The sequence below is a fragment of the Phacochoerus africanus genome, chromosome 5 (assembly GCF_016906955.1).
Source record: "Phacochoerus africanus isolate WHEZ1 chromosome 5, ROS_Pafr_v1, whole genome shotgun sequence".
Classification (NCBI taxonomy): Eukaryota; Metazoa; Chordata; class Mammalia; order Artiodactyla; family Suidae; genus Phacochoerus; species Phacochoerus africanus.
The window spans coordinates 130,369,384-130,395,330 of record NC_062548.1 but is presented as its reverse complement, the minus strand read 5'-3'; the positions used below and the strand labels follow the sequence as shown (position 1 = coordinate 130,395,330).

The 25,947-nt window shown below is 49.9% G+C and overlaps 1 protein-coding gene across 3 annotated transcripts in view; it reads left to right on the top strand.

Moving 5' to 3' along the window:
* The first annotated feature begins 13,206 nt into the window (after positions 1-13,206).
* Positions 13,207-25,947, top strand: part of ATP6V1C2 (ATPase H+ transporting V1 subunit C2) — a 50,188-nt gene continuing 37,447 nt past the window's right edge. For 2 of the 3 annotated variants that reach the window (XM_047782653.1, XM_047782651.1), the window contains exons 1-3: positions 13,654-13,752; positions 14,876-15,030; positions 17,694-17,761. In XM_047782653.1, coding sequence (XP_047638609.1) covers positions 14,902-15,030; positions 17,694-17,761 — 197 coding nt within the window. In that variant the 5' untranslated portion in view covers positions 13,654-13,752; positions 14,876-14,901. Of the gene's footprint in view, positions 13,270-13,653; positions 13,753-14,875; positions 15,031-17,693; positions 17,762-25,947 lie in introns of those variants that run through there. The other variant, XM_047782652.1, reaches the window with a different exon arrangement.

Below are 25,947 nucleotides of genomic sequence, written 5' to 3'. Positions count from 1 at the left end.
TAGTGCGAAGGAGAGCAGTTCCTCTGCTATGACTTCACTTTAAATTTATGACCAGGAACCTAAGCCGAGCCCCGATACAATACAGTAATTAACTCTCTTTCCCGAATCCGTTCTCTGTTCCACTCTCCCAGACGACGGTTTCAAATGCTCGGCTCTCCTTGAATGTCTCTTTCTTCTTGTTCCATCTCCATCCTCAGCAAAAGACTTACTAATTGTCTGAGAAAACTAAAACAAACGAAACCCACCCTAAGCCCCCATCATCATATACAAAAAATAACTTAAAATGGATTATAGACTTCAATAAAAGAGGCCCAACTATAAAATCCTTAGAAGAAAACAGGAGTTCCCTTGTGGTGCGGTGGAAATGAATCCGGCTAGTACCATGAGGACGTGGGTTCAATCTCTGGCCCTGCTCAGTGGGTTAAAGACACAGCGTTATCTTAAGCTGCAGCATAGGTCACAGATTCGGCTTGGATCCTGAGTTGCTATTGCTGTGGCTGTGTAGGCTGGCAGCTGCAGCTCTGATTCAACCCCTAGCCTGGGAACTTCCACATGCTGCAAGTGCAGCTGCAAAAAAGCAAAAATAAATAAATAAATAAATAAATTTTTAAAAAGAGTCCATGGGTTACTATGGAGGCACAGGTTTGATCCCCTGATCCTCACAGTGGGTTAAAGGATCTGGCATTACTGCAGCTGCAGCGCAGATTCGATCCCTGGCCTGGGAATTAGTGCAAGTGCCACCATTAGGCCATTTAAAAAAAAAAAAAAAAAGAGCTATTGATACATACAATGTGGATGAATCTCAAGGAAGAAAGAGATAAATACCATATGATATCACTTATATGTGGACTCCCAAATATGGCACAGGAGTTCCCTTGTGGCTCAGCAGGTTAAGGATCTGGGATTATCACTGCTACGGCTCAGGTCGATGCTGGGCCAGGAACTTCCTTCCGCTAAATAAATAAATAAAATATGGCACAAATGAACATGTATCTACAAAACAGAAACAGACTCACAGACAGAGAACTGGCTTGTGGTTGCCGAGGGGCAGTGGGGTGTGGGGTGGACGGGGAGTTTGGGGTTAGCAGATGCAAATGATTGTACTTAGAATGGACTCACCGTGAGCTCCTCCTGTACAGCACAGGGGCTCATATCCAGCCCCTCAGGATAGACCATGAGGGAAGATAATATAAGAAAAAGAATGTAAATGTGTGTATGACTGAGTCACTTTGCTGGACAGCCGAAATGGACACAATATTGTAAATCAACTAGACTTTAATTAAAAAATGAAAAAAAGTCATAAAAATCACTGTTGTCAAGAAAGGAAGGAAGAAAGGGAGGGAGGGAGGAGGAAAAAAGAAAGGAAGGAAGAACAAAAATATATGCTACCTTAGAAACAGACCACGTTACTACCAAGCTTGTCGCTCTAGGGGAATCGGCTGAACAAGCCTCCGATTTTTTTGGTATGTGTTGGCAGCCACTTGGACTTTGTATCAAAGTGCCGTAAGAGTCATGAGATAAAGTTAAGACATGGTTCATTTGCAAACAGAGATGAAAGGAAACACAGCTCTAATAACGGAGAGTCTTGCTGCCCTTGACCTGTCCTTTCATGGATTAAAATGCCATTAATTTGGGACTCTATAGGGTTGGAAAAGTCACCTGCTGCTATTCCACAAAGAGCATGAGATAGAATTTTCATCAGGGCCAGCCAACGGGAAAAGATTGGTTTCAGCCTATTAGCTTCGTAATCAGCTTGCCAAGACCCTGGTTTCAGATGCCGTCAGCGTGGCTGACAGTAAGCGGGGCAGCGCTGAGAGCAGCGGAGACAGCAAATTAAAGAGAAGTGTCTACAGGCTCTATGCAACTTGGTCCAAGAGATGTCTTTGGGTGTGGCTGTTCCACCTGGAACTGCCTAGAAACAAACAGACAAACACCCTGCTAACGTTTCTGGGTTTTTGGTTCCAGTTTTCTTGAGATACGACTGACATACATGACAGTATAAGTTTAAGGTGTACAGCCGCATGGGTTCACTGACAGATACTGGGAAATCTTTACTGCAGTGTTTAGCACCCATCACCTCATGTAGTTTCAATAAGAAGAGAGAGCAGGTGTTCCCACCCTGGTGCAGCGGTAGAGAACCCGACTTCGTATCCGTGAGGGTGCGGGTTCGATCCCTGGCCTTGCTCAGTGGGTTAAGGGTCTGGCATTGCCCTGAGCTGTGGTGTAGGTTGCAGATGTGACTGGGATCCCGAGTTGCTGTGGCTGTGGTGTAGACTGGCAGCTGTAGCTCTGATTCGACGCCTTGGGTGTGACCCTAAAAAACCAAAATCAAAAACAAAACAAAACAGAGTGAGAGCGAGCGAGCGAGCGAGCGAGCGAGAGAGAGAGAGCAAAAAAAAGAAAGAAAGAAAGAAAGAAAGAAAGAAAGAAAGAAAAGAAAAGCCCTCCATCACAGCTCTCAGTGGGAGGCTGCGGTCCGCCTGTCCTCACACAGGTCCGGGAGCCACTAGAGGGCAAGAATCCTACCTCACTCTTCCCTGCACTGCCAGCGCCCAGCACGCACCTGGCACAAAGTAGGCTGCCAGTAAATGTTTGTTTAATAAGTAAATTATTGTAATTACCTTGACAAACATGGTGACATTTAATAAACATATCAATCAGACATGGAATTATTCAATAAATAAATACTGTTCATGGCCACAAACCCTTGATTCATCAATATCTGATACCACAGCTGAAACTAAGATTCTGAGAACCACGCTGCGCTCAGTAACCTCAGCGGTATTAAGTTAGAATCTGACATCAAGAATGCCAGCTTCTCTGAATGCTTGACCTCCACTCTGATCCCAGCACTGCGCAGCCAGCATTTGGGGGAACCGGCCCCTCTGTGGGTGGCTGGAGTGGCCAGGCTTTACCCTGAACCCCCACCCCCCCCACTCAGGTGCGCACCCACCCCACACCAGCTAAGCCTGCAGTCGGCTCTGGAGATGATCCGGGTCCCTAGAACCTGTGCCTTTTCTTTTCTTTTCTTTTTTTTCTTCTTCTTTTTTTTTAAGGGCTGCACCTGTGGCATACAGAAGTTCCCAGGCTAGGGGCCGAATTGGAGCTGGAGCTGCCGGCCTACACCACAGCCACAGGAACCCCAGATCCGAGCTGCATCTGTGACCTACGCCACAGCTCATGGCAACGCCGGATCCTGAACCCACTGAAGCTGCATCCTCATGGATGCTAGTCAGATTCATTACGGCGGAGCCACAACGGGAACTCCCTCGAGACCTTGTTTCTGAGCCATCTCTGTGGGTCCTCAGGCAAGCGTGTGCTCTGGAATGTTCCTTCCACTCAGCCTGATCCTGAGGGCCTGCAAATAGCTGGCAGCCCTAGGGGAGACATTTGCAGGCAGAGGCAGAAAAGCGCAGGTGACAGTGTGGGGGAAGTGGCTGGTCATGTCATCCTGTCCTTTCACTCCACTGAGAGCCTGCAGCCAGCGGAGGGAGCATCCACGCCCCTTGGCCACTGCACACAGCGGGAGGGACAGAGGTGTCTCCCTACACTGCAAATGAGGCTCCAGCACAGCATTTTCTTAAGGAGGTTTTTAAAGGTCCTTTTTATTTTATTTTATTTTATTTTATTTTATTTTATTTTATTTTATTTTATTTTATTTTATTTTATTTTATTTTATTTTATTTTATGTATTTTAATTTTGGCTGCTCCTGTGGCATGCGAAGTTTCCTGGGCCAGGGATCGAACCTACGCCACCAGCAGCCACCCCAGCCGCTGGATGGACCATGCTGGATCTTTAACCCACTACACCTCAAGGGGACTCCTAAAGGTCCCTTTTAGAAGGGCAGGTAGGTAGCACGGTAGCAAATGGACTGATCTGTTCAAGCTCCTTCTCTCTCGGTGGATTCCTTTGGTGAGAGGGACGCGGTGGTGGTGCCCACGTGGAGGCTGGGCATGCCATCCGAGATCCTAGGGAATTTCAAGGAATGTTATAGGAGTGCCCATGGTGGCTCAGGGGTTACAAACCCAACTAGTATCCATGAGGACTCGGGTTCCATCCCTGGCCCCGCGCAGTGAGCTAAGGAGCTGGCGTGGCTGTGGCTGTGGCTGTGGTGTAGGCCAGTGGCTGTGGCTGTGGTGTAGGCCAGCAGCTGCAGCTTGGATTCGAACCCTAGCCTGGGAACCTCCGTTATGCCACAGGTGTGGCCCTAAAAAGACAAAAAGGAACAAGCAAACAAAAAAACAAAGCGGGGCTTTCCAGCCAGCCCAGCCCAGCCCACACGGCGCTCTCCCTCCTCTTCCGGGCCCCGGTCTCCCTCACGCCTCTTCTTCCAGGGGGCTCTGGTTCTCCCCACCCCCGACCCCAGAGCCTCAGGGCTCCCTGGAGCCAACATCCAGGGCAAAGTTGCTCCCTGGTGTCACCTTCCTTCTTCCTGCCCAGCCCTCCGCTGAGAACATCCGAGGGGAACCCTGGGTACCAGACCAGATGCTTCCATGCAGTGGTGAAGCCCCTGCCCCCGAGGCTCCAGCAGACCCCTGCCCAAACCCCTCCTGGGCCAGAGACACCGGAAAGCAGAGACCGACAGGCGTGGTGACGGGTCCTTAGGGGTGTCAGAGCCCCTCAGGGAAAGACCCCCATGGCCAGTTCACGGGGAGGCGGAGCAAATCAGTGATAGGTATTCCTGGGATAAATGGAAATGCAAGAGGGAAATTCCTCATCTGGTCCCTCCCCTTCCTGCTGAGGACTCCGGCGTCCGGCTTCGCTGCAGTGTTTCTCCCCAGCCTGAATGGGGTGGCCCGAGTGTCCCCATGGGCAGCGTCCATCCCTGGCCACAAGGCTCCTCCACTCCAAGGACCTTCCCTTCTGTCCTTGCAGCCGCCCACTCCTGCGGCCGCACCCTGCATCTTGTCATTACCTGAAACCGCCCCACCTCTGACAGCTTAACTGCCAATATCCCATGCCCAACTCCCACAGCACTGCACGCGTGGACACACACACACACACACACACACACACACACACACACACACACACACACCCCTCTGCTTTCCCAGCTGTTGCCTCCCCTCACCTGGCTTCTTCACCTGCAGGCCCGACTGCCTGAACTTCCGTCCATCAGCACCTTGGCTTCTCCTGCCCGACTCTTTCCTTAAATCGTCCCCGCCTCGTTCCTGCGCAGCCCTGGCTGCCCCGAGCTTGATGCTGAGTCGTCCCCACCTACCTCTGGTTCTCAGCAGGGCTGAGAGGGCCCCGCAGTGCCGCCCGCTGGATGCCTCTTCCCTCCCCTCCCTCACCCGTTTGGGCACGTGCTTTCAACACCCATACACTGAGCCCCGAGCACAGGCCAGGACTGCTCCCGGCACTGGGGACAGAGGGGTCGAAGCCAGCCCCGGTCCCTGCTCTCAGAGGCCTTCCTCGCTAGCGGGGGATGCAGTACATACGGATAAACAGTCACCTCGGTGGGTTTGCACCTGCTCTTCTGTTGGAGCTTCCTCCTGGGCCTGGCAGTCTTCAGTCTGAACATGCATGACCTTTGCCTCAAGGAAAGCTACCTTCGGATGTCATGTGGCTTCTAATTCTGCCAGTAGGTGAATTGACCCCCCTACGCACCCCTCACCCCTCTATCTCCTTGTTCTTGGTCGGAGGAGAAGGAGGTGACATGTCCTGTTTGAGGCCAGCCCCACCCCCTGTGCTCACCCGAGACCCTCCCTATGTCCCCCATGCATTATCTCCAGGCTTTTTGTCCTGGTAAAAATTTTAAAAATAATAATAAAATTAAACTTTAAAAAATTTAAAAAAGACATATATATGTGTATATATATATATATATATACACATATATATATGCTGGAATTTGTGTGTGCTCTCATCAAGAAGCCCCAGAAATTTATCCAAGCAACTCTTAGAAGTAGCTTCCTAAGTGGGGTTGGGGAGGGGGTTGACTGGGGGAGCAAAAGGGGAGACTTCTCCATGTACAGCCTTTGATGTTGTTTTTATCTGTGATGCATGGGAATATATTACCTGCCCAGGAAAAAAAAAATTGTTATAAGCTTTTTTTTTATCAGATCCGAACCTGCGGCATATGGAAGTTTCCAGGCTAGCAGTCGAATCAGAGCTACAGCTGTCAGCGTACGCCATGGCCACAGCAACACCAGATCAGAGCTGCACCTGTGATCTAAGCCACAGCTCATGGCAACGCCGGATCCTTAACCCACTGAGGGATGGAACCCATGTCCTCTTGAACGCTAGTCGGATTCTTTTTGTTGTTGTTGTTCTTTTATCTTTATTTGCAAAACCAAATAAGCAGTCTTCTCAGCCATCTTAAAGGAATATAGAAATTCACAGTACAAGTATTATAAGCCAATGACAGCCACAAATGCTATTCTATGGTGTTCTTTGGTGTGTGTCTCCCAAGAGCAGAGCTGATAGACACAATCTTTGTACTACATTTGCTTTTTTATTTTATAATGATTTTTACTTTTTCCATCATAGCTGGTTTACAGTGTTCTGTCAATTTTGTACTGTACAGCCAGGTGACCCAGTCACACATGCATATTTTCCTTCTTTTTCTCACATGGTCAGGCTCCATCATAGGTGACTAGACATAGCTCCCAAGGCTACACAGCAGGACCTCTTTGCTTACCCACTCCAAAGGCAATAGTTGGCATCTATTAGCCCCAAACCCCCAGTCCATCCCACTCCCCCCCTGCCCCTTGGCAATCACACGTCTGTTCTCCATGTCCATGAGTTTCTGTTCTGTGGAAAGGTTCATTTGTGCTGTATGTTAGATTCCAGATCGAAGTGAAATCATACGGTATTTGTCTTTCTCTTTCTGACATTTATTTTTTACTTTTTTGTCTTTTTGCCTTTTTCTAGGGCCACACCTGTGGCATATGGACATTCCCAGGCTAGGGGTCGAATCGGAGCTGTAGCCGCCAGCCTACACCACAGCCACAGCAGTGGGGGATCTGAGCCACGGCTGTGAGCTACACCACAGCTCATGGCAATGCCAGATCCTTAACCGACTGAACGAGGCCAGGGATGGAACCCGCAACCTCGTGGTTCCTAGTCGGATTCGTTAATCACTGAGCCACGACAGGAACTCCTCTTTCTGACTTATGTAACCCACAGAGCCACAAGGGGAGCGCCTCCTCAGGCTTTTCCTTATCTTCGCACTGGCGCTCTGGGTCCTTCCCCTCAGCAGGCCAACAAGCCCCCATCATCTTCTATCCTTGGTTCTGAACCCAGCTCCGCCCCCCACCTCCCCGCCCCTCCCCTTCCTTCCAAACCCCCTGCGCGCTGTGTTCCCATCCTGACCGTGTACACACGAGCTCCCCTGACCGTGGGGCACCCACCGTGTGCTTGAGCCTTGCTCATCTCAGGGGGTCACCACGGGGACACAACGGGCAAGGCCCCGGCCTCAGGCAGCTCTCCTTCTAGTGGGGAGGGCAGGTCATAGGCAAGGAAGCTGGTAAATAAGAATGAGAAATCCACATTTTTTTTTGTCTTTTTGCCTTTTCTAGGGCTGCTCCCCCAGCGTATGGAGATTCCCAGGCTAGGGGTTCAATCAGAGCTGTAGCCGCTGGCCTACACCACAGCCACAGCAACATGGGATACGAGCCGCGTCTGCAACCTACACCACAGTTCACGGCAATGCCGGATCCTTAACCCACTGAGCGAGGCCAGGGATCGAACGCTCAACCTCATGGTTCCTAGTCAGATTCATTTCCACTGAGCCACCACAGGAACTCTGAAATTCACATATGTTTAAAGTTCCATGAAGAAGGTAAGAAGGGGTCATGAGATTGAGAGTAACTGGGAAAACCCACTACAAATAGGGTTCTCCCGGAGAAATGAGGGGCCTGAAATTTTAGCATCGCCCAGATTCCGGAGGACAGGAGGGAAGAGCTGGGGGGGGGGGGACTCCGGCATCGTCGGGCCCCGTGTGTGCAGGTGGGAGCAGTTGTCACCTGAACCCACGGCCACCCAGCTGGTCCCTCACCTCTTCTTCCCAAATGATCCCCCCCCCATAAGCCCAGGGGCTGCCTCCCTCAACGCTCTCCTCTGGAATCACCCCTTTTCGGGGCTTGCAGGACCCTCAATTCCTGCTCCTTCCGCGTGTCCTTTCTCAGACCTCCCTTCCTTTTTGTTGTCCGCAAGACTCCATTCCGGGCCCGCTCCTTCCTCGCCCTACACCGGAGGTTTAAGACCTGGGACGGGGCTGGGGAGCTGTCACAGGTCCCTTGGCTCTCTGTTGATTTCTCCTCCCAGAAAAAATACATGCACATTACACGTAGGCAGGATTCTTTGCAAATAATACTATCTGAGTCCCCCCTGCTGCCATAGACTCCAGATTAAGAAGCCTCATCTGGGAGTTCCCCTCGTGGCTCAGCAGAAACGAATCCGACCACCGTCCATGAGGACATGGATTCGATCCCTGGCCTTGCTCGGTGGGTTAAGAATCCAGTGATATCGTGAGCTGTGGTGTAGGTTGAAGACACACCTCGGATGGGGTGTTGCTGTGGTGTTGGCTGGTAGCTACAGCTCCGATTCTTTCAACCCCTAGCCTGGGAACCTCCATATGCCCCAGGCCCTAAAAAGGGCAAGAAAAGAAAAAAAAAAAAAGAAAGAAAAGAAGGCTCATCTTTTTCTTTCTTTCTTTTTTTTTTTTCTCTCCCAGCTGCGCCCATGGCATATGGAAGTACCCAGGCCAGGGACCCAACCCACACCACACCAGTGATCCGAGCCACAATCAGTGACAATGCAGATCGGTAGCCTGCTGCGCCACAAAGGAATTCAGGAATCGGTATAACACAATTATAATAATAGATACACATCAGTATATATTTCATCCATCCTTGTACTTAGAATACGCAATACCAAGGATGAGCCCCTAGTGTAAACTGTGACCTTGGGTGACAATGATATGTCAGTGCAGGTTCAGGGACAGTAACAAATATGGCCTCCTGGTGGGGGATGGGGATAATGGGGGGGGCATGCCCGTGTGGGGGCAGGGGATATATGGGAATCCTGCACTTTCCTTTCAGTTTTGTTGTGAACCTAAAACTGCTCTAGGGCGTTCCCGTTGCGGCACAGTAGAAACAAATCCGACTAGGAACCATGAGGTTGCGGGTTCCATCCCTGGCCTTGCTCTATGGGTTAAGGATCCACCGTGTCGGTGAGCTGTGGTATAGGTCACAGATGCGACTCAGATTCTGCGTTGCTGGGGCTGTGGTGTAGGCCGGCAACCGTAGCTCCAATTAGACCCCTAGCCTGGGAACCTCCATATGCTGCGGGTGTGGCCCTAAAAAGCAAATAAATAAATAAATGAAATAAAATGCAAAAAAAAAAAGAGGTGCAGAACATAACACGTGAAACCCCAAAGACCAGCTAAGAAAGGGGGGTGGGGGCTGAAAGGGAGGCTGGCTGAGCCGTTCCTGGGTGTCTGGTGCCTCAGCTGCTATTTTCTCATCCTCAGAACACGCCTGAAAGGTACACAATTGCCCTCCTTTTCTCCGATGGGAACCCTGCAGCTCAGCGAGGCTAAGCAGCTTACCTGATTAATCGGATTCCAGAGCCTAATCCGTTTCTACAACACCACACTGACACTCAAGGGGCAATTCGGCTTGCATTTTTCTCCACCTGAGAGCTGTCCCTCTCAAAAAACTTCCTGGGTGTTTCTCAGCCGCACCTAGAAAAATCCACCTGAGCCAACTGGAGGCGGAATTATGCGTCTGTGCTCTTCTGGAAAGAGCATCTTTGGAAAGAGCTGTCTCCATGCAGGAAGAAAGAGACCCCAAAAGGGCACCGTCTGGGAGAGGCGGGGAGACAACAGGCCAGCCTTGCCCTTCTGGTTCCCGAACCTGACGGGACTGTTCCATTTTGCACAGACTTTGGCCCCGTGTATAACCAGTGCCGCTGCAGAAATATTTCTGGAATACTTAGCCAAAGCCAAATTCATAATCAGCTAGAGATGATTCAAGCCTGATGGCATTTCCTCCCCTGCCTCGATTCCCGGGAAGAGATTTGCATTATTCGGGTGCTAGGTTCTTTCAGGATTGTAGCTCTGAGCCCTTTTTCATTACCTGGGGGTATTTTAAAAGTGGCGATGGTCAAGGCACTTAAACTTGCGGTCCTTCAGCTGCAGCTTTCAGAGAATTTGCGAATGGGGTGGGGGGTGGGGGGGGCAGGGGTGGAGAAACGGAATACGGGTGTTAAATGCTTCTTCAGGTTGATGATTGGTTTTCCTCTGAGATAGAGTAGGAATGCTGTTCTACATTCTCCTAGTACCCCAAGGATCAGGCTCCACAACTTTTAAAAAGTCTATATTTTCTTTTGCATTATTTTATTTTTGGCCACGCCTGGGGCAGGCAGAAGTTCCCAGGCCAGGGCTTCAACCGCTCTACTGCAGGAACCCAAGACACAGCAGTGACAACGCTGGGTCCTTAACCCGCTGAGCCACCAGGGAACTCCATCCACAACTTTTGGTTGATGTTGCCCTCTTTCTCTGTGTTAAGGACTGATCTCCCTTTACAGGGAAACTTAGGAAATGACACGCGTTCATTCAAAACTGACAAGTATGCTCTCTTTGAAAACTGCAAATTAAAAAGCCCTTGGGCAAGACAGTGTTGTTTTTGCCTCTCCCTCCCTCTCTCTCTTTTTTTTTCAAGATGTAAGTTGTCCAACAAGATCTCTTTATTTGCCTTTGAAATCAAATGCAAAATCTGACTCAAGTTCTGAGCTGCAGTAAACTGGTAATGACATTTGGTTATCCTTTACTGGTAAGAGAGAACGATCTTTTTTTTTTTAATCTTTAAAAAACAATCCATGGAGTTCCCGTCGTGGCGCAGTGGTTAAGGAATCCGACTAGGAACCATGAGGTTGCGGGTTCGGTCCCTGCCCTTGCTCAGTGGGTTAACGATCCGGCGTTGCCGTGAGCTGTGGTGTCGGTTGCAGTTGCTGTGGCTCTAGCGTAGGGCGTTGGCCACAGCTCCGATTCCACCCCTAGCCTGGGAACCTCCATATGCCACGGGAGCGGCCCAAGAAATAGCAAAAAGACAAAATAAATAAATAAATAAATAAATAAAAATAAAAAAACAATCCATGGAAGGATGCCAGACTTTAGGCATAACACGCAGTCTCAGTCATGCCTTAGAGTCCAGATTTGTGTATATGAATATACATTTAGAAAAAGCAAAGAGAATTTGAATATTAACAGTAGTTATTTTCAGATCATGAAAATGCATGTGATTTTTACTTTTCTTTATACTTTTATCCGTTTCCCCAAATTCTTTTTTTTTTTTCTTTTTCTTTTTATGGCTGCACCTGCGGCATATGGAGGTTCCCAGGCTTAGGGGTCTAATCGGAGCTGTAGCTGCCGGCCTACACCACAGCCACAGCAACGTCAGATCCAAGCCGTGTCTGCGACCTACACCACAGCTCACGGCAACGCCAGATCATTAACCCACTGAGTGAGGCCAGGGATGGAACCCACAACCTCATGGTTCGTTTCCACGGCGCCACGATGGGAACACCCCCAAATTCTTTATTAAAAATATACTATTGCCTTTATAAGTGGGGAAAAAAATTTCTTTGAAAAAAAAGTCAAGCAACCCCTGAAGCAGTAGATACCAACTATTGTAAATTCCAGTCCTTAACGAGAAAATTAAGATGTGAAAGACCAGAAAGATTGTAGATTTCAAGTCAGACAAGGAACACGGAGTCCTCGTTCTTTTCTTCATCAGATGTTCAGGAGTTTTTTGGTGTTGGACTCTTATTTCATGAAATAAGCTTATCCGAGGAAACTAAAGAAAGAAGAAGGTCATAAGAAAAGTTGGGGGCGTTCCCGTTGTGGCTCAAGGGAAATAATTCGACTAGGAACCATGAGGTTGTGGGTTCGATCCCTGGCCTTGCTCAGTGGGTTAAGGATCCAGCATTGCCGTGAGCTGGGGTGTAGGTCGCAGACACGGCTTGGATCTGGCGTGGCTGTGGCTGTGGCTGTGGCTGTGGCTGTGATGTTGGCCGGCAGCTTTAGCTCCAATTTACTTGCCCCCTAGCCTGGGAACCTCCATACACCATGGGCGCAGCCCTAAAAAAGGCAAAAAAAAAAAAAGAAAGGAAGAAAAAGAAATGGGGACACTTCTAAATGTGTCCCCCAATCTCTGAGAAGCCAGGTCACCGCATGTGAATTCAGGTTCTGAATGTGGAAGGCTAGAAAAATGCGCACTGAAGCGGAAAGCATGAGCTCTCTCTCTAGAGGTAGGACCCAGGCCTGCAGGCTTGCTGGGAGCGGTGGGAAGGACATGGGGCTGGGATCAGAGGCCTGAGTTCCAAACATAGCTCTGCCTTTTATCACTTGCGTGTTGCCTGGCAATTCAGCCACATCCGAGGTCACAGCCATGCTGGTGCCTACGTGAGGTCCTCTCCCAGCTCTAGGAGTCTATTTTTCCTGGCTGGGCAGAATGGTGCTCCCAAGTAAAGTCCAACATCGTAGACCCTGCGTCAATGCCTGACCAGGCCACTCCTTCCCTGGAATTGCCAGTTCATCTTCCTGGACACACCGGGTTTCCTCATGCCTGGGTTTCAGGTGTCCTCCCCCAGGAAGATGTTGCAAGGACTGACTAATGCACCCGAGTGTCCCAATCTCGATGAAGTGGAGCGCAGGTGCGGGACGTTCCAATCTGCCAACCCCAAATCCACAACTGGATTGCGGCGCCATCCTGCCGCGACCTTAAAAGTCACCTTTCTGGCCTGCATCTGGGGCTTTCCATCCCAGCACCTCACTCCTCTTCTGGAGGATTCTAAAGCCTTTCTCAACAGCAGGTGGCCAGTCTCGTCGGTTTCATAAAGGGGGAGACCAACTTCTTCAATAACCCCCCCCCCAAGAATAGTTCTGAGAGTTTAATCTTTCCAGATAGTACTGAAGCTATGTCCACGGAGAAGGCTGCACGGCAGTTTCCTCTTTGACTCCAGAGAAAAGGAATTTTTAGAGTTATCATTTTTTAAAAACACTCCCACATCCGTGTCTGGGGTTTCCCTCTCTCTTTCAAACAGCAAGAATCCTGACCTCCCATGTGGTGCTACTTAAATCCCTCCTGTACACAGGGCGTTTTGGCCCGGGGGTGGGAGGGGAGATGGGCGTGTCGGGCAGTGGGGCGTTTCCTTGGCAACCAAGGGCAAGCTCACGCCCACGTCGACAGGAAGATTTGTTCCTTTGCCCAGGTGTGTGTTCCAAAACATACGTGAACCTGTCGCGTCGCTTGCCAAAGGTTAGTTCTGTCTCTTGCTGATTCTCCGCGAGACCCTGTCCCCTGTCACTCTCTGGGATGGGGTGGGGGTGGAGAGACACGGGACGGCAGCCGCGGAGGGCGGATGCCCCAGTCCCCAGTGCTTCGCCGCATCTACGCCGACACCTCTCTGATGTCCGCTCTGGTACCCGGTGAGGCTGGGGACCCCAGTCCGATGCTCCCCAGAACCCTGCCGGTACCCAGCCCGGCGGGTCGGGGCTCGAGGATCTTGGCGAGGACCCGAAGCGCTGGATCCGCCGCCCGCTCGCGCCGCGCGGTGGCCGCAGCGGCCCCGGACCCGGGGGCAGCAGGAGGCGGGGGGCCGGGCATGCAAATGTCCCGCGGGGCGGGGACGCCTCCCGCCGGGATAAAAGCTCGGAGCGGGGCGCCCCGCCGAAGCCGCTGCCTCCCGGGAGCCGGCCGTGCGCTCCGGCCCCGAGCCCGCCCGCTGCTCGCGGGCTCCCGGTAAGGACGCGCGGCGGGTCGGGGACCCGAGGAGGCGGGGGGAGAGGGCGCGCGTCGCGATTCCGGGGCCAGCGCGAGCCGCGCGCGTCCCCTTGGTCCCCGCGTCGCCTCGGCCCACGGACGCCGTCCAGAGCCCACCACCTTTCTCCGTGGGAACCAGGGAACCAGAGCACCAGAGCCTCTGCTGTGCCCTCCCAGGGACCGGGCAGGTGGCATCTCCCCAGGTTGTGCGCAGGGCCAGTTTGTCCCCAGGCCATCAGCCGGCCAGAGCGAAAGGAAGTGCGTTCGTTCGGTGTGCCCGAGGTTAGGAGGGACTTAGATTGTCTTGGGGGTGGGGTCGGCGGGGGTTAACAAGAAAAGCTTGCCCGAGGGTCTCTGGCTGTTATCCTAGTTTTTTCATAGCCTTCTGGAGACGCTTTGGGAGGGGGTGAAAGGGAGAAACAGGCCGAGGGGGAAAGGTGTGGGTGTGTACACGTTTGGATGAGCAGAACTAATCGACTTTAGAGGCGCAGGCGCTGGACAGAAACTCCCAGCCAGACCCAGCGAGGGACCCACCTCTGCAGAGTAGACACTTAGTCGCCTGGAAAGACGACTTTACCAGCCTCCCTCTGCCCCACCCCCGCCTCCGACCTCCTCTCCTCTGAAGTCCTTTTTAAAGCTAGCACCAATCTCAGGGATGGCCACTTAAGGTCTGGGTTTGCCAAGGCCGCCTCACATGGACGTGCCTGGTTCTGCCCTCCCTTCCTGCATCCCAGGAGGTGCGGCAGGGAAGACAATCCAGAAGACTCCCAGGTCCAGGTTACCGTCCCCCCGTTTTATGGTGTCCTCGGTGGGGTTTGTGCTGGTGGAGAATAGGTCCTCCCCTGTGCAAAACCCGTGAGAACCGCCCCAGGGAAGGAGGATCCCTTGGGAATCACTTTGGAGACCCGAGGGCTTTCCAAGTGGAGATAAGGCAGATTGCTGTCCTTGGACCTACAGATCCTGAGCTGGACGGTGGAATGAGAAATGGGAAAAAAGGAGAGGATTCCTTCTGAGGGAAGGGAGTGGTGAAGAGATAAGAGACATTTGACACTTGTCTCCTCCTGTTTCTGTCTGGGTGTGTTGCTGGGGCTCTTCTGGTCAGTAACAGGATAAAAGAAGACTGGAAACATGTCGGAGTTTTGGTTGATTTCTGCCCCTGGCGATAAGGAAAATTTACAAGCGCTGGAGAGGATGCACACGGTCACCTCCAAGTCCAACCTGTCGTATAACACCAAATTCACCATTCCCGACTTCAAGGTAAAATTCCCAGGAAGGAGAAAGGAGGGGATGAGCTGGGGTGGGGCCAGTGTCGTCTGGGAGGCCAAGGGCAAGAGCAGGTCGAGCCGCCGAGCATCAGCCCGGGGGTAAGGCTTCACCCATAGCCTCGAATTAACTGGGGTGCCTGTGACCTAGAGCCACAGGACAGAATGAGTGGGAGAGAAGGGTCTATCTGGCTAGCATTGTCTTCCAAAGGTGGAGGATTGGAGTGCCCGCTGTGGCTCAGTGGGTTAAGAACCAGACTAGTATCCATGAGGATGCTGTTCAGATCCCTGGCCTCGCTCAGTGGGTTAAGGATCCAGCATTACCGTGCGCTGTGGTGTAGGTCGCAGAGGCGGCTCCGATCTGGTGTGGCTGTGGCTGTGGCATAGGCCAGCAACTGCAGCTCTGATTTGACTCCTAGCCTGGCAACTTCCATTTGCAGCAGGTGCAGCCCTAAAAAGACCAGGAAAAAAAAAAGTTCGATCTTCGAAATTGTTCTCCCAGATTCTCAGATTCTTCCTGCTTTGTCTTCAACATCTAAGAAGACTACAGCAATGGTTTGAATGTGCAGGCTTGGTGTTTCAAGCAGAGTGGAGAATTCACCTGTAGCGGCGGGGGTCACTGTGGAGGCTCAGGTTCAATCCCCGTCCCAGGGCAGTGGGTTAAAGGATCCGGTGTTGCCTCAACTGCTCAGATTCAGTCTCTGGCCGGAGAATTTCCATATGCTGCAGGTGCGGCCATACAAAAAAAATATGTATAAAGAAAAACGAAGAAGTAAATGTTCAGGCGTGGAGAGGTACAGACTTGATCGTGCTCTCGAATGAGGAGCAGGGCAGGAAATCCGGCATCCCCCTGGTTCTGATAGAAAGGGGGTGGAGTGATAACTGGGCAGATGGCAGAGAGATTTTAAAATGAAACAAACATGAAAGAGGAGCAAGAGACCTACAATCGTCTTATGTCAAAAAGAGTGGACTTTTTGCCGTGCTTCCCAGGGGAGGAAGCCTAAGGCAGTCTTTGTGCCCTACGGATACCCCGTGGGTTCTGGAGGGTGCTGCTAGCTGCCCAGAGGTGGCTCTTGTAGTAAATGTATGTATAATAGAATCCTCTTTCAAACCCGTCTGGCAAACTGTCACTGCAAACTGCACCTGCCACTATCGTAATTGTTGATTGAAGCGTCCACGATTGCTAGCATTTATGGAGCCCTCTGCAGGGCCAGGCCCTTTAAGTGTGTTTTCTCGAATCGTCGCAACTCCCACTCATAGATCAGGACAGACCGAGAAAGGAGACCAGGGTGGTAGAGCTGCTAAGTGTGCCGTGCGGGGTTCTGAAGCCATATCTTGCTAGCTTTTCAAACGGCCGCTATTTGTCCAGGGTCAGATAATGTGGAGCTTAGTAAATTAAGCGTCCATTCCTTACTTCGTATGTTTGAGGTGCTGTGCTGGATCCTCAGGTACAAAGATGAAAATAAGACAGGACTCCTGCCAAAAGCCGCTTAAAATCAGGAGTTCCTGCTGTGGCGTAGTGGGATCAGAGTCTTCTTGGAAGTGCTGGGAGGCAGATTCGCTTCCTGGCCCAGCACAGTGGGTTAAGGATCCAATGTTGCCACAGCTATGGCTTAGGTTGCACCTGCAGCTTGGATCTGATCCCTGGCCTGGGAACCGCATATGCCGCTGGGTGGCCGAGAAGGGGGCAAAAAAGAAAGTTGCTTAAAATCAAGTTGCTCGAGAAAAAGAAACTACTTCACTTCCTAGAGATATCCAGACTTCATAGTTTCCTAATTACTTTTCAACATCTGATGGGTGGTTGATCACGTGATAACAAAACTTTTCCCTTCTGACTCTGCGAGGAGATCTTAAATACAGTTTTGCACACCAAGTAACTTCCACACCAAGAAACAGATTGTGATAGTAATTGGAAAAGAAAAAGACTTCCATGAATGGGGAGCGGAGGAAAAGCCCTACCAAGGTCATTGTTAATGACGGCGAAAGGTATCAGAGCAAGAATTGGTCGGCCCTTCTTGGAGAAGAAAGGCTTTCAGGAATGATAACTCCTTTAACTTGCTTTGTCACATCCTTCCTTGGTTGTGGAATGAATCCCCTGAAGAGCAGACGGTCCTTCTTTATTTTTTTCCTTCTTAAGGCCTTACCTATTGCGTAGGGACATTCCCAGTCTAGGGGTCGAATTGGAGCTGCAGCTGAGGCCTACACCACAGCCACAGCAACACGGGGTCTGAGCTGCACATGTGACCTACACCACAGCTCATGGCAACACCGGATCCTTTACCCACTGAGCGAGGCCAGGGATCGAACCCATGTCCTCACAGGACACTGTGTTGGGTTCTCAACCCATGGAGCCACAGTGGGAACTCCCAGGTTGCCATTTTTAGAGGAGGATGCACTGAGGGCAGACCGCAACACGTAGCCACACCTTCCTCTGGCAGAAATGACAGTGTGTCCTGTTCGCCAAAATAATAATAAATAACAGTAATCCGAAATCCACTGATTTCCCTTGAGAGCTCTTCCCAGTTTCCAGTGAGACCACGGAGCGGAGTCCACGAAGTCGAGATGAAAGTTACAGAATCCCCTGCACCGTCTTTGAAGCCCCCCACCCCCTTCTCTGCTGCAAAGCACGAGCTTCTAACTTCTCTCTGATCTTTCTAGGTGGGGACTTTGGATTCCCTTGTTGGTCTCTCTGATGAGTTGGGGAAACTCGATGCCTTTGCTGAAAGGTAAAATATTCCTTATTTACTACACACAAGGGAGAATGTGACATTGTCGTCAGAGGACACAGGGCCCCAGCTTTGGCTGAGGCCGTACTTGACTAAATGCAGTCCTCATGGGTCCCAGGATTCGCAGAGGAGCCAGGGCAGGTGTGCGCAAGGGTGCGGGGTCCACGGCAGCCCCGGAGGTCCCTCGCCAGGTTTTGTTTGCTGAGCAGCCTTTGTTTAGGGGGTGCCTTCCAGGTGAAGACGACGAGGGCATAAGGTACTGAACACTTAGAAAAATAGTTGGTACATGTTCTCCCCCGAGGCTTTTTCAGTGTTTTTGTTTTGTTTTGTTTGGTTTGGTTTGGTTTGGTTTTTGTAATAACATATGCATGTAGTAAAAAATTCAGAGTACAAAGGAAGCCTATCCAGTGGAAAGTGTTTGCTTCTCACCTGTTTTCCAATTTCCTGTTCCCTCATGTCTCCTCTTTTAAGGCCATGCTATTATGCTTTTTAGGAGAAACTTCCAGAGACAGCCTATGCATGTACCCATAAGTATGAACACATTCTTAAGAATAATTTCATGCAAATGATAGCATATATTCTGCACCTTGCTTTTTTCACTTAATCACATTTCCTAGAGATAGTTTCATGTCAGTCCATAAATGCATTAAAAAAAAACATACTGGCTGTATTATCTTGAATAAATATAGCCTAATTCATTTGACTTTCCCTACTGGGGGACATTTAAGCTTTCTAGTAGTTCACTGTCACAAACAAAGCTGTACTTCTTTGTGTCCTTATAAGAGTGGGATAATTAAAAGTTGAAATGCTGGCTCAAGTTATACAGTTCGGCCCCTATCACCCCGCCAGGAAGTTGTTCCTACGCATACTCCCACCAAAGTGTATGAAGATATTTTAGAATATTAAAATCATTATTATTATTATTATTTTGGTCTCTTTGCCTTTCCTAGGGCCGCTCCCACGGCATGTGGAGGGTCCCAGGCTAGGGTCTAATCGGAGCTGTAGCCACTGGCCTACGCCAGAGCCACAGCCACACGGGATCCGAGCCGCGTCTGCAACCTCACCACAGCTCATGGCAACGCCGGATCCTTCACCCACTGAGCGAGGCCAGGGATCGAACCTGCAACCTCATGGTTCCTAGTCGGATTCGTTAACCACTGAGCCACGACAGGAACTCTGTAAAATCATTAATTTTTTTAAAAAATTATTACGAACCTCGTACATAATCACTGGAAAAATATTTACACACCATAGGAAAGCATAAAAAAGGAATATATGGGGGTTAGCAGCTAAGAATTCAGCCTTGTCGCTTCCTTCTATGGCTCAGGTTCGATCCCTGGCAGAGGAGCTTCTGCATGCCGTGGGCATGGCCAAAAACCTCAGAACTGCAGAGCACTCATAAATATGCCAGAGATAAGCACGGTTATATTTGCATATGTACATCCAATTTTTTCTACATATAAGTATTATTTATGCATGCATATATTAATACAGATAAGCATATTACACATATTTTGTAATTTGCTTTTTCCTTCATATCTTGTTCTTTTGTTCTCATCATTAACTAGTCCGCTGTAATGTTATGTCATATGGATTTGCCGTAATTTACCTTTTACATAGGCTTTCTTTTTTTCTTTTCTTTTCTGAATTTACTTTTTGGCTGTGGTGTGCAGCAGCTTGATATGGGAGCTCGGTTCCCCGACCAGGGATTGAACCTGGCTACAGCAGTGAAAGCACCAAATCCTAATTACTAGACCACCAGGGAGCTCCCCTGGGTAGATTTTATTTATTTATTTATTTTTTTGTCTTTTTGCCTTTTCTAGGGCCACTCCCGCGGCATATGGAGGTTCCCAGGCTAGGGGTCTAATCGGAGCTGTAGCCACCGGCCTACACCACAGCCATAGCAACGCGGGATCCAACATACACCAGCTCATGGCAACACCGGATCTTTAACACACTGAGCAAGGCCAGGGATCGAACCCGCAACCTCATGGTTCCTAGTCAGATTCATTAACCACTGAGCCACGACGGGAACTCCCATCCCCGAGGTGGATTTTAAATAATAATCTTTCCTTGTCATGGTGAAGATGAAAGGCTATTGTTTAACAAGTGTTTTCACTTGGTTTTAAGAAACGTATAGATGAGCTAGATGAGGAAAGAGTCTTTCAGGGCCAGGGCATACATGGCCAGGAGAGACCAGGGTTTGATCCTCCGGAGGGGGTTTCAGATTTTCAGGGCTGTGGACAAGTGCTTTTGACCATCTCAGTGGAATGGTGATAAGGATGCTGCTGCCCTTTCTGGAGTTCCCGTCGTGGCGCAGTGGAAACGAACCTGACTAGGAACCGTGAGGTTGTGGGTTTGATCCCTGGCCTCACTAAGCGGGTTAAGAATCCGGCGTTGCTGTGAGCTGCAGTGTAAGTTGCAGCCGTGACTTGGATCCTGAGTTGCTGTGGCTGTGGTGTAGGCCGGCAGCTGTAGCTCTGATTTGACTCCTAGCCTGGGAACCTCCATGTACCATGGATGTGGCCCTAAAAATAAAAAAAAAAAAAAGAATGATCAAATGCCAGGACATTGTCTATGATAACCTAACATGCAAGAAAAAGTGGGTTGATTCCTAAATATCAGCTTCTTTCTTAGGCTGTGCTGCCCCATGGGAAGGTGGGTCAGACAGGTGCAATGGAGGTCAGCCTACTGCCCTGGGCAAGGCAATTGCCTTGTTTTCTTAGCAGCCCTGACAAACCACAGCACGAGGCTGGGCAGTGAGGTGCAGCAATGTTGGCTTAAGAAGTGTGACTTGTTTAAAAAAAGAAAATGCGAATTGTTCTCAGGCCTGCTGTAGAAATGACAGCTAGTCAATATTTTTAACTTTCTAGAACTTTCTTTGCTATCGGTTCTTTCCTAGTGCAAGTCCTTAACCTCTTTCTTAGTTACCAAAGCCCCCTCTAGCTCTAAAACTCTGTGACTCTGAATTATTGCTTCAGTTTTACTTGTTTGCTTGTTTGTTTCAGTAAGCATTAGTGTTTTGTCCTGCTCTTATTGGTTGTACAAGGTGCTTGTTTTTAAGAAATAACGTGAAAATGCGTGAGCAAGCTCAGGCTGTCACTCTGACACAGATACCCCCTGTATGAATTGAAGAGCTGTGTTTGTTTTGTTTTGTTCTTTAAGCAGGGCGCGGCGTGGTAAGAATGAAAACCACTGTGCATTGTTTTATTTTGTTCCTTGTGGATTTATATTCTCAAGAGCCTCCCAGTGGTCGGGGGGTGGGTGGGGGGGGCAGGGGAAGAAAAGTGATGCGGTCTGAATGCTCTGGAATTCTTTTTTTTTTTTTTTTGTCTTTTTGCTATTTCTTTGGGCCGCTTCCGCGGCATATGGAGGTTCCCAGGCTAGGGGTTGAATCGGAGGTGTAGCCACCGGCCTACGCCAGAGCCACAGCAACGCAGGATCCGAGCTGCGTCTGCGATCTACACCACAGCTCACGGCAACGCCGGATCGTTAACCCACTGAGCAAGGGCAGGGACCGAACCCGCCACCTCATGGTTCCTAGTTGGATAGGTTAACCACTGCGCCACAACGGGAACTCCCTGGAATTCTTTTTTCTAGCATTTATCTAGCTCAGCGGTCAGATAGCTTTTGTCTGTGGGTTAATACGGGAGCTTGCGATAAACTAGTGGGATATACGCATAAAATAGGGAGATGGGCTTTGGTCAAAAGTTCACAAGTGTTATTAGATAAATAAATGCTAGCTGGGTACATCACCCAGGCAGCCTGAACCTGTCGGCACTGCTTCTGGCCAGGAGAACAGAGACGGCACAGGAGTTTTCAAGGTGTATTGTTTCCACATCCTTTTATTATTTATTTACCCGGGGCACCAGAGTGTTTTTCCATGTAACTGGAAGGCAGCTTTTACTCACTGGAGCCTCCTCTTTATTTTTGATTTCTTTTCCGCATGCTGCCTTGTTAGTTTACTCCCTCTTGGCACCATAATTCGTGAACATTTGAGAAACCCAATGATTTTATCTTTAGAAGACTCCCCTCCTTCCTTTTTTCCACCAGCGTTCATGTGCCCTTTGCAGTTGCTGAGCCTGTCTTGCGGTGCTGGTAGAAATATTGCGTTTCGCTGGCATTTGGGCCTTCAGAGGCGCCTCCAGGGTTTCTCTGATGCTTGGGTGACTGCCACCTGCCCCTCTCCCCGCACCATCCCCCCTCCCCAGGACATTACCTGGCTTGTGGACTAGCTGGTGGCTTTTCTTTATCCATGTGGCTCGGTGAGGTTGACTGCGGCTTGGCTGATCAAAGGTTCCATATCCGAGTGTGGCTGTCTGCTTAGTGATGCAGCTCTCAGGTGCCTCTAAGGGCTTTCTAAAGAGAAACGAGCTATAATTGTAGAAAAATTAGCCGAGCTTCTCTTCCCTTTGAGAAAATCGGGTTGGGGCGATCTGCAGGACATGGCTTGGATTCCCTGGATGTTTAGGCTGTGCGCTTTCTAGAGTCCTCAGACCTGCATGGCCATCCTACTGTGTGGATTCGAGCTCCTGCTCTCTGCAGCGAATGTTTCAGTGTCTGCTTCCCCACACCCACTCTCCCCCGTTATCACCTGCTCATTCTTGTATTTATTCACTTTTTGTATTTTTTTTTTTTTTGGAGCCACACCTGTGGCACATGGAAGTTCCCAGGCTAGGGTTCGAGTCGGACCTGCAGCTGCCAGCCCACGCTACAGCCAGAGCAGCACTGGAGCCCAGATGCATCTGTGACCTACGTCGCGGCTTGTGGCAACGCCGGATCCTTAACCCACTGAGTGAGGCTAGGGATTGAACCTGTGTCTGCACCGATGCTAGTCAGGTTTGTTACTGCTGAATGGGTTCCTGTTCAGCAGCGGGCACTCCCTCGCCTGCTCCTGCTGTTCGGCTCCCCCAGCCTCTCCTCCCTCGCCCCTGCCTTCAGATTTGCTGATTGACCCTCTCCCAGTACACACCCCGCTCCACTTCGCCCTCATAGCGTCCTTCAAAGTGGCCTTGTACCGTGTCTTGTGGGATCCTTGGATGACTTGTCTTCTCACCTGGACCGTAAGCTCCAGAAGACCCGCAGAATGAATGAACGGAAGAAAGAATCCTGAAAGAGTAGAGCTGAGCATGTCCTTAGGGATCTAATCTGACTCCTGTACGTTCCAGATGAGGACGCATGCCCAGGCAGAAGCTCCTAGAAAGAGCTGGGTGGGCTGAGGCGGCGGATTTACCAACTCACCCATTAGTGGTCTGTCTGCCTATGCCTGTCCTGGCCCTAAGTGGTTCCCACCGGCCCCAGCAGGACTTGGTGCCCTGGGCGTTCGGTAGACTAACCCCAAAGGGCTACCAACCACCAACCATTGTTGTGTTTTATGACAACATTTAGTAGTAGTTTTTTTGTCTTTTTGGGGTCCCCCTGCAGCATATGGAAGCTCTCAGGCTAGGGGTCAAATTGGAGCTGCCGCTACCGGCCTATATCATAGCTGTAGCAATGCAGGATCTGAGCTGCATCCTACACCACAGTTTGCAGAAATGCTGGATCCTAAACCCGAGTGAGGCCCGATATTGAATCCGCATCCTCATGGAGACTAGTCAGGATTCTTAACCCACTGAGCCACAGTGAGAACTCCTAGCAGTATTTTTTTCAACACAGACATTGAGAAATGACTTACTTATGTCTTATTCATTGCTCGGATAATTATTGTTGACATTTTTTAAAAGTAATATATTTACACGTTTGAAAAAAATCAAGTGGATTTGAGGCATTGTGGCTCAGCGGGTTAAGAAGCTGACTAGTATCCATGAGGATGGGGTTCGATCCCTGTCCTCACTCAGTGGGTTAAGGATCTGGTGTTGGGGCAAGCTGTGTTGCAGGTTGTAGATGCGGCTCAGATGTGGCGTTGCTGTGGCTGTGGTGTAGGCCGGCAGCTGCAGCTCTGATTCTACTCCTGGCCCAGGAACTTCCATATGCCACAGGTGTGGGCATAGCAAGAAAAATAAATACATAAATAATAAGAATCTAGGGAGTTCCCACTGTGACTCAGCAGTGAGAAACCCAACTAGTATCCGTGAGGATGCAGGTTCAATCCCTGGCCTCGCTCAGTGGGTTAAGCATCCTGCATTGTGGCGAGCTGCCGTGTAGGTCATAGATGTGGCTCAGATCCTGTGTTGCTGTGGCTGTGGTGTAGGCCAGCAGCTGAGCTCCGATTCGACCCTTATCCTGGGAATTTCCATATGCTGAGGCTGCAGCCCTAAAAAAGCAAAAAAAAAAAAATTTTTTAATAAAATAAAAATTAAGATGGAGTCTATGCCAAACTCCACCTTAAAAAAAAAAAAAGAAATGGTATAAAAAGCTGCAAAAAGACAATCAACAGTTCCACTTTAATTCCAGTCTGTCTCCCTATAGGTAACCATTATTGGGGTTTTCTGTGGTTCCTTCCCTGGTGAAACAACACGAAATGAAACACACACACACACACACACACACACACACACACACACACACATTCATGATCCAGGCCAAATATTTACAAATCTACTTTAGCACAAACAGATGTGCAAATATGGGAGTTCCTGTTACAGTGCAGGGGAAACGAATCTGACTCGTACCTATGAGGATGTGGGTTTGATCCCTGGCCTCCCTCAGTGGGTTAAGGATCTGATGTTGCCATGATCTGTGGTTGCCATGAGCTCCTCAGCTTATTTTCTAAAGTGTTTAGTCATGTAATCGCATTGTCTGCTGGTATTTTTGTCCCCTGTTCTCTCCTTTCATTCTCTTGCTTAACTGAACAAAACTAGTGGCTAGTATTTCAGAAAAATGTTTGTCGGTGCTGGTAAGGTAATCTTATTCTGTTTCTGCCTTTAATTTGGGTAATTTTAGGGTCTTGCCATTAAGTATCATCGAGCTCTTGTTTTGAAACACGTTGTCATGCTAAGGAAGGATCTTTCCATTTCATTCAGAGTTTATCTGGAATGCGTATTGTAATTTTTGTCACATTCCTTGGAGAAACCCTCCTTGGAACATGGAATTCTGTTTGCTACTATCGTAAGATTTTTGCATCAGAGTGTTGTATGCATGGATGCCTGGGATGGGTGGGGTCTCTTGTTTTCATGGTATGAGTTGATGTATGTCTCCTGGCGCGACGGCATCCGTGACTTTCACATCGGCTCTGTCTGTGTTTCCGTACGAGACGGACTTTTCTGCTCTTACGGCTGGATCCTAAAGGTCTATAGTGGGAGTTCCCATTGCGGCTCTGTGGGTTAAGAACCTGACTCGTATTCCTGAGGATGCAGGTTCGATCCCTGGCCTCCCTCCGTGGGTTAAGGATCCAGCATTGATGCAAGGTTGCAGATGTGGCTTGGATCCACTGTTGCTGTAGCTGTGGTGCAGGCTGGCAGCTGCAACTCTGATTCCGCCCCTAGCCTAGGAACTCCCATGTGCTGAAGGTGCAGCCCTAACATTTTTTTTTTTTTTTTAAATCCTAAAGCTCTGTGGCAGTTATCACTGCACTGAAGGAGGCCCTTTGATGGTCCCTATTGTCTCTGGTATATTGTTCCCTGTCTTGTTTTTCGTTTGTTTGTTTGCTCGTTTTCTTTTTTAGCTACCCTGTGGCACATGGCGGTGCAATTTCGACCTTTGCCACAGCTGCAGCAATGCTGGATCCTTAAGCCACTTAAGCCCAGGCTGGGGATCGAACCAGCATCCCAACGCTCCAGAAATGCGGCCCGTTCCTTTGCACCACAGCAGGAACCCCTGGTGCTCCCTGTCTTGAGTCCACACCACCTGCTGGTTGTCCCGTGCGAGCATCAGTGCTCTACTCCAGCCCCGCGAACTGGGTGAAAATCCCCACATTCTAGGTGAGAGCATCCGTGTCCTCAGAGTTAAGTTGCTGTGCAAAGCCACGTCGCTGCTGAGTGTCTTCACCTGGTCTACCGGCTTCTCTCCCTTCCTGGCAGGTGGCAGGTAGCTTCTCCCCCGCCTACCCTGTCTTTCTGACTTTCTTCAGGTCCTCCTGGGATCGGCTCTGCTTTGCCTTAGTTGACTCCATACCTGACTGGCCTCCTAATTAGCTCTCCCCAAACCAGAAGTGCATCCAGCAGGGAAGGAGGAAGATGCTGGGTGCCATGCAGGATGCGCGGGGCAGGGGCCCGCCTGCGGCAACGTGGTGAAACTCACAATGTGAT